The following is an 8,368-nucleotide window of genomic DNA, read 5'->3' on the forward strand; positions in this document are numbered from 1 at the left end:
TCAGTTTCAGACCACACAGTGAGTGCAGTGGTAATACACGAAGATGAGGTAGAACAAAAGGCGGTATACTATGCGAGTAAAACCCTAGCAAGTGTAGAAACCCGGTACTTGTCCACAGAGAAGTTAACACTAGCCTTAGTGATGGCTTCCAAAAAGTTGAATCACTACTTCCAAGCCCACAAGCTTGTGGTGCTAACTGAGCATTCCGTGAAGTCCTTGTTGCAGCATGGAGATCTGACAAGCAGAATAGTTAGATAGGCAGTGGTATTGGGCCAATATGACTTGGAATTCAGGCCTAGAACAACAATCAAGGGCTAGGTTCTAGCCAACTTTGTGGCCGAGTTCACTCCTGGCTCAATCCCAAGGCGGGCTCCGATAAGTCGTGGCTTAGGATGTTCGGGAGAGAAGGAAGAAACTCAACTAGGGCCAAAGAACCCCACACCAACAATGCAGAAGAAAGAGGAGAAACCAAACCCTGTGACATCTATATCGGCGACTATTTTCGCCTGTTTGTTGGTGGAAGTTCAAACCGTCAAGGAGCGGGGGCAGGAGTGGTTCTGGTATCACCAGATAAGTGAATGATAGAGCAATCAATCCATTTGGGATTCAAGGCGACAAACAACGAAGCAAAGCATGAGGCACTGATGGTAGACTAAGGCTAACAACAGCAATGGAAGCCGATGAGGTGGTGGTCTTTTGTGACTCCCAACTTATTGTGAATCAAGCCACAGGTGAGTATGCTGCCAGAGATGAAAGGATGATAGCCAATGTCAAAGAGGTTGTCAGGCTGCTAGCACTAATCCAAGATTGCTGGCTATAACAGGTTAGCCAAGATGATAAAAGTCATGCCAATGCCTTAGCTAACCTGGCTAGTGTAATAAAGTCGAGGGAACCAAGGACAATCATGGTTGATTATTTGATAGGACCAAGTGTAGAACCCCTCATTAAAGAATACGAAGCAATGTGTGTAGAGATGGGTCCAAGCTGGATGGATGCCATAGTTGTGTTCCTCAGAGATTGCAGGCTGCCACCAGACAAGAAGGAAGCACACAAAATAAGACTGAAGTTGGCTAGGTTCTACTTATCAGCAAAACGCCATCTCTACAGAAGGTCCTTCACTAAGCCTCTCTTGAGATATGTGCATCCATCCCAGGTCGAGGACTTTCTATACGAGATCCATGAAGGTATACGCGGAAGCCATGCCGGGGGCAGATACTTGCTCATAGGGCCATAACTCAGGGATACTGGTGGCCCTACATGCAGAAGGTTGTTGAAGCTTATGTACGAAAGTGTGAAAAGTGTCAAAGGTTTGCACCTTTGATATACCAGCCAGCTGCTGATTTAAATCTAGTATCCAGCCCGTGGCCGTTCGCCCAATAGGGCATGGATCTTGTTGGGCAATTACCCCAGACAACTGGAGAAAGGAAGTTTCTGTTGGTAGCAGCTGACTACTTCACAAAGTGAGTAAAGGCTGAACCCCTTGCAAAGATTCGAGATATTGATGTGAAGAATTTCATCTGGAAGAACAACATTACCAGGTTTGGGATTCCAAGAGCCATTGTGGCAGACAATGGCACCCAATTTGATAGTAAGCTAATTAAGAGCTTCTATGCAAAGTACAAAATTAAAAACTATTACTCTACCCCCAGCTTTCCCAGAGCAATGGACAGGCAGAGGCATCCAACAAGACCATCTTCGATGGGATCAAGAAGAGGCTAGAAGCATCAAAGGGAAAGTGGGTGGAAGAGTTTCCCAATGTACTCTGGGCATATCGGACTACGTCGAGAAAATCAACTTGGGAAGTCTCCTTTTGCCATGACATATGGCACTGATGCAGTAATCCCACTAGAAGTTGGCATCTCTGGAATCAGAACCCAAGGAGAGGAGAGTGGAACCAATGAAGCATTCCTAGCCCGAGATCTAGACCTCTTGGAAGAAGAATGAAGAGACCAGCAATTTGGCTGGGGGCATACCAGCAGCAGCAGTAGCTTGCTAAGGCTTACAACAAGAAGGTCAACCCAAGAGAGTTCAAGATTAGGAACCTCGTCCTGAGAAAAGTGGTTGGCAACAAGAAGGATCCTAGGGAGGGCAAACTTGGCCCAAATTGAGAGGGGCCTTGTAGAATCATCTCGGTTACCTGTAATAGGCATATCGGCTTGAAGACATCGGTGACAAAGAGTTGCCACGACCTTGGAACACTTACAATCTGAAGTTTTTCTATCTTTGGCCTTTATAATAAAATAAATCATGATTTTTAATTTGATCAATTTAAACTCTAATTTTTTTCTTTTTTAATTTCGTTTCAATTTAAATCATTTACTTATTTTCGTTGAGTAAAATCAATAGAAAAAAAAATAGTATTTTAGTTATTAAAAACAAATGAAAATTATATTTTAAATTTTTTTATACATATATTGAATTTAATAATTAAAATATCATTTTTATTGATTTTATTTAATGAAAATAAATTGATGATTTAAATTAAAAATAAATCAAAACATTAGAATTAAAATTATTTTAATTAAAATCTCAAAATTTGTTTTATTATAACAATCCAACTTAGTTTTTTTAATTTTTTTTATTATAATTTCCTCTACTTTTTAGAGGTTTTAGTCTAAAGCATTCGAAAGTTAAAACAAAAAAAATTAAGGTCTCGTTTGGTAAGTGGTGATTTTAGTTAAAAAGCTAAAATATTACAAAAAAATTAAAAAGTCAACAATTTATACTAAAAAGTCAAAGATCTCATTTTCTCTCTACTTTTTACATATTTTTTCGTAAAAATTAAAAAGTCATTCTAAATATTTTAATTTTTTTACATCATATTTTAATCAAAAAATTAAAAAATTATTAAAAAAACATGTTCACCTAAATATAATTATAAATTTCCGTATACAAAAACAGTGCCGTTGAAAAGTCAACTTGATTTGGAGCCGAACAATCAACATCATCCAAAAACAAGAAAGTAAAAATTAATAAAATACAGATGAAAATTATAGGAGGCAATCAATAAATCTAAATTTAATTTAAATTTTTTAAAGGTTCGACCATTAAAACATTAAGTTTATATGGACAATTTCTTAGAAAATAACCACAATAGCTTTATATATATATATATATATATGTATGTATGTATAGTATGTATGAAAATTATTGAATATTCTCAGAATATCACATTCCATATTTTTTAAGCAATTATCATTCAATATGTCTCTTATATTTATCAATCACCTAACACAATACTCCACCTACCCATCTTTTCCATCAATCATAATACTATAAAAATAACACATGTTTATACTCCGAAATTATTAAATAATTACTCTCCTCTTTCCCTACCACCACCGCCGCCGAAGTTCTAGAAGCCACGACCCTTGGAGCCTACTTTACTTGTTCAAACATCAGGCCATTCTAGTTCAGTCATGTTGGATCGTGATTGGTCTCCAATTGTCTACATAGTAGAGACAGGCGACAATGGGCTTGTCTCCGACCATAGGTATTGTTGGGAAGTATTTTGTGAATGACAACACGTGGCAAAAGTGACACGAATTGTCAACCGAGGTGCCATGTGGCTTGTTCACACTGCCGAGATGATCTCGGCTAGGCTGAAGTATCTGCGGAGATGCCATAATCCGAGATAAGCAGATAAGGGACAAGAGTCCTAGAACAGGGGAGGACCTCAGTTTGGATAAAGATAAGGATCAAGAAGAGTTTATCTCTATCTAGCTGAAGGTCCAGGATGAGTATTGAGCCTGAGTCCATTGAAGTGAGGCTTCTAAAGGGATCAAGTCGCTACTTGTTATAAAAGCAAGGCACTCTCGTGGGTCGAAGAGAAGTTATTTCTTTTGAGTTTAAGAACAATTTGCTATCTTTGTGAGATATCGATTACTAACTTGATCGTTGGAGTGTCCCCGGGTAGACGAACTACCCCCGAATTATCATCTTCTTCTGCAGGTTGTTGGGTTTAATCTATTCTTCCGATGCTCTCCAGCTAAGTTCCCCTTTTGGTTGTGTGGTCGAGAATCAACACCCACAATTTGGCGCCGTCTGTGGGAACTTGAGGAGAATAGATGGCCAATAACGGACAGGAAGAAAAAATTGGGGATGACATTAACAGTGGGAGTTGTGAACATGTAGAGTGGGAGTTGTGAACATACAGATCCAAACGTCGGGAAAGAAAACTGTAATGAAGAAGCACAGGATCCGAATCCAGGGGAGAAGGACATTGCAAAGAGGGGAATGCCTCGAAGAAAACTAGCTGAGATGAGTACTACAACGAAAGTGACCTGTAGGTATGGAAGGATAGATGCCTGAGGAAGGACGGCAAGATGAAAGGAATAGCGTCGGTTGTCAACTTCATGATGTAGAACAATGTGATGCAACCACCATTCCCGTTACAAGACACACTAGTACCAGCGGCCAAGACAGACACCCAGAAAGGGGGGCATCAAATAATCCTAGCAGTCCCGCAGCATGGCAAGGAAAATGAGCGCTCACATTGGCCTTCATGGGATATTGGGTGAGTAGAGTCAGTATGAGGTGAGTCACAGAAGACACCACGAACTAAAGGGACGTACGCCAAGGAACCTCAGCATATCCAGGGAAGGGCCTTTGCTTTGATACAGTGAATAAGGAGAAGTCTAAGAGGACACACAATGGCACTGGAAACTGTGCGCAAAAAAGACTGAAATCTGTTGATAGTCGAGCTCCCGGTCGAACGAAGGAGGATCTGAAAGATGACCTCCAGAGGAAGCGACCCAATGTCAAGGTCACGCCCCCTGTCAACCCGAGAATGTCGTTCTCAGTGGATCTAGATAGGTCTGAGGCCCCAAAGAGATTCCACATGCCAAGGTTCCAGATTTGTGACTGTAAGTCCGATTCGAACTTTCATGTTTGCTTACATTTAAACTCAATGGCTTTATACAGCGAGCATGAGCAGTTACTGTGCAAGGTGTTCCCCTCATCCTTTTGGGAGATCACGTCGGATTGGTTTCTTAAGTTGCTGAAAGAAACTGTGAAAAGTTGGGAGGGCCTAGCCGAGATGTTTGTGGTCAGGTTTGTTACAAACAAGTTATAGCCACTGAGGGTAGACTCCCTACTGGCTCTGAACATAAGGGTGAAAGCCTCAGGGCTCATGCCAAAAGGTATTATAAGATGTTCAACCAAATACTAGCATGTAACAAAGGGCTGGCAGTCGTATCTTTCAAAAACAGCTTGGAGGATGAATGCCCGTTTCGAAAATCACTTTCAAAAGCCATACCAAAAAGTATGGAGGAGCTCATGGCACGAATCGAAAAGTATGCCAAAGCCGGAAAGGACACGCCAGAGGCGAAGGCACCAAAATAAGAGAAGAAAAACAGCTCACCAAAGCGAGGCCGAGGTAATACTTGTTTTAATAGGCAGTAAACAGGGTTGAGAGTTGCCCAGGCAGTCACCACTATATTCAGAATCCCGATCTACAAAATTCTGGAAAGGATCAGGAACTAACCATATTACGGTGCACCAGAGAAGATCCCGGGTGAGTTTATGGAAATGGGCCTTGGGAAGCATTGTGTTTACCATAATGAAGATGGGCACTTGACTCAAGGATGTAGGGCTCTGAAAACACACTTGGAGGGTCTGGTCAGACAAGGACACCTAAGAGACCTAGTAGATGAAGCCAGAGCAAAGGAAGAGCAAGCAAGGCTACCCTAGGCACCGGCAGCACCACCACCGCCACCATAGCAAGCAAATGGACCTCGAGTGATCAATGTGATTCACTCGAAGGTCAATGAGAATGATGTATGTTCGGAAACTTAAAGGATAAATCACCTACAGGATGTGTACTAGGTCCAGCAAAAGAAGCCTAGGACAAATGAGTATTAGGGGCCAGTGGTTTTTTTTACTGAGGTAGACTTGGATATGATGTAGCATCCACACGACGATGCCCTAGTGATAACACTGAAGATTGGAGTGTGCCAGGTGAGGTACATACTGGTTGATCAAGCCAGTTCTTGTGACATCATGTATGTTAGATGTTACAAGGAGTTTAGCCTTCACCCAGATAACCTGGAACAATCTAATAGCACAATGGTTGGATTCAACAGAACGCCGACGTGGCCTCTAGGAGCCATGAATTTGGAGGTGCAGACAGGCACAAAGAAGGTAAGTACGGAGTTTACAGTAATTGATACTCCCTTCCCTTACAATGTTATTTTGGGGAGACCATGGTTGCACGCAATAAGGGATGTTCCCTCAACGCTGCATCGGCTGTTGCGGTTCCTAACGAAGCATGGAATTGAGGAGGTCAGAGGGGATCAGGTGCAGGAAAAAAATTGCTCCATGGCAGTAATGATGTCCACCTGCAATGTGCGAGAAGTAGAGAAGATTGAAATTGAGGATGAGGACATGGAGGTTTTCCATGATGTCGGCAAAGAACCAACCGACAAGAGTGAGGAGGCTTTGAAGAAGATTTTGGTCCAGGAAGATGATGGAGAACTCTTTTTCCTTCTCGACTCAAGCTTAGCCAAGGAAGAGGAAAGGGAGTCAGAAGATTTCTTGTGAGCAAACATAGAAATGTTTGCTTGGATGCCCCATGAGATGCTAGGCGTCGACCCCGACATGTCGGCTAAACCTGTCATCCAGCGGGTAAGGAGGCCAACCTTAGTACATATGGAAGCAGTTGAAGAGGAAGTGGATAAGCAGCTGAAAGCCCAAGCCATCCGAGAAGTACACTATCCAAACTTGTTATCCAACACAGTGGTAGTGAAAAAGAAGAACGGTAAGTGGAAGGTTTGTGTGGACTTCACCAGCCTGAATAAGGCTTGCCCCAATGACAGTTTCCCGCTGCTTAAGATTGATCAGTTAGTAGATGCCACTTCAGGGCATGGGAGGATGAGTTTCTTGGGCGCATATAGAGGCTACTATCAGATAACAATGTACGCCCCAGATGAAGAGAAGACAACATTCATCACCCCGAAAGGACTCTATTGTTATAGAGTAATGCCTTTCGGGTTAGAAAATGCAGAGCAACCTACCGGCGGTTAGTGACCAAGATGTTTAATCATTTGATTGGGAAGACAATAGAGGTCAACATTGATGACATGGTCGTGAAGACCAAGGAACTTGGGAACCATTTGGCCGATTTGAAGGCAATTTTTGATATCCCAAGAACATATCGGCTCCGACTCAATGCTTTGAAATGTGCAATTTGGAGTCGGGTCCAGTAAGTTCCTGAGATACTTGGTCACCAAGAGGATCATAGAAGCAAGCCCAGATCAGATCAAGGCTATCCTTGATTTGAAAAGCCCGACTTTTGATCGGCAAGGCAGCAGCCCTGAATAGATTTATCAGCCAAAGTTCTAATGTAAACCATTTTTTCATTGGTTGAAGAAGGCCACAGATTTCTTATGGAGAGAAGAGTGTGAAGTTGCTTTAGTTGACTTGAAAAGGTACCTAATAACAGCTCCAGTTTTGTCAAATCCAATACCTGGGGAGGAATTATTCCTATACTTGGCAGTTTTAGACCACGCAGTGAGTGCAGCGGTAATATGAGAAGATGACAGAGAACAAAAGGTGGTATACTATGTGAGTAAAACCCTAGCAAGTGCAGAAACCAGGTACCTGTCCTTGGAGAAGTTAACACTAGCCCTGGTGATAACTTCCAAAAAATTGAATCACTACTTCCAAGCCTGCAAGATTGTGGTGCTAACTCAGCATCCCTTGAAGTCCCTGTTGCAACATCGAAGTCCAACAAGCAGAATAGCCTGATGGGCAGTGGTACTGGGCCAATATGACTTGGAATTCAGACCTAGAATAGTAATCAAGGGCCAGGTTCTGGTCGACTTAGTGGCCAAGTTCACTCCTGATGCAATCTTAATGCAGGCTCTAGTACGCCGTGGCTTAGGATGTTTGGGAGAACAAGAAGAAACTCAACGAGGGCCAAAGAACCCCACACCAACAACGCAGAAGGAGGAGGAGAAACCAAAACCGTGCAACATCTACATCAGCGACTCATTTCACCTGTTTGTTGGTGGAAGTTCAAACATCAAGGAGCGGCGGCAGGAGTAGTTCTGGTATCGCCAGAGGGGCGAATGATAGAGCAATCAATCCAATTAAGATTCAAGGCTTCAAACAACGAAGCAAAGTACGAGGCACTGATTGCTGGACTAAGGCTAGCAGCGGCAATGGAAGCCGATGAGGTGGTGGTCTTCTGTAACTCCCAGCTTATTATGAATCAAGCCACAGACGAGTATGCAGCTCGCGATGAAAGGATGATAGCCTATGTCAAAGAGGTTGTCAGGCTGATAGCACTATTCCAGGATTACCGACTACAATAGGTTAGCCAAGATGATAACAGTCATGCCAATGCCTTGGCTAACATGGCTAGTGC

General features: G+C 42.5%; 1 protein-coding gene across 1 annotated transcript; it reads left to right on the forward strand.

The window, feature by feature from the left end:
- Positions 1-670: 670 nt before the first annotated feature.
- LOC145800596 (uncharacterized) lies at positions 671-1,234 on the forward strand. Its single transcript, XM_082890301.1, has 2 exons — positions 671-778; positions 824-1,234. The coding sequence occupies exons 1-2, from the start codon at positions 671-673 to the stop codon at positions 1,232-1,234; spliced, it is 519 nt and encodes a 172-aa protein (XP_082746427.1).
- The last annotated feature ends 7,134 nt before the right edge of the window (positions 1,235-8,368 follow it).

The sequence above is a fragment of the Camellia sinensis genome, chromosome 10 (assembly GCF_055761805.1).
Source record: "Camellia sinensis isolate YWXY chromosome 10, ASM5576180v1, whole genome shotgun sequence".
In the NCBI taxonomy this organism is placed as follows: Eukaryota; Viridiplantae; Streptophyta; class Magnoliopsida; order Ericales; family Theaceae; genus Camellia; species Camellia sinensis.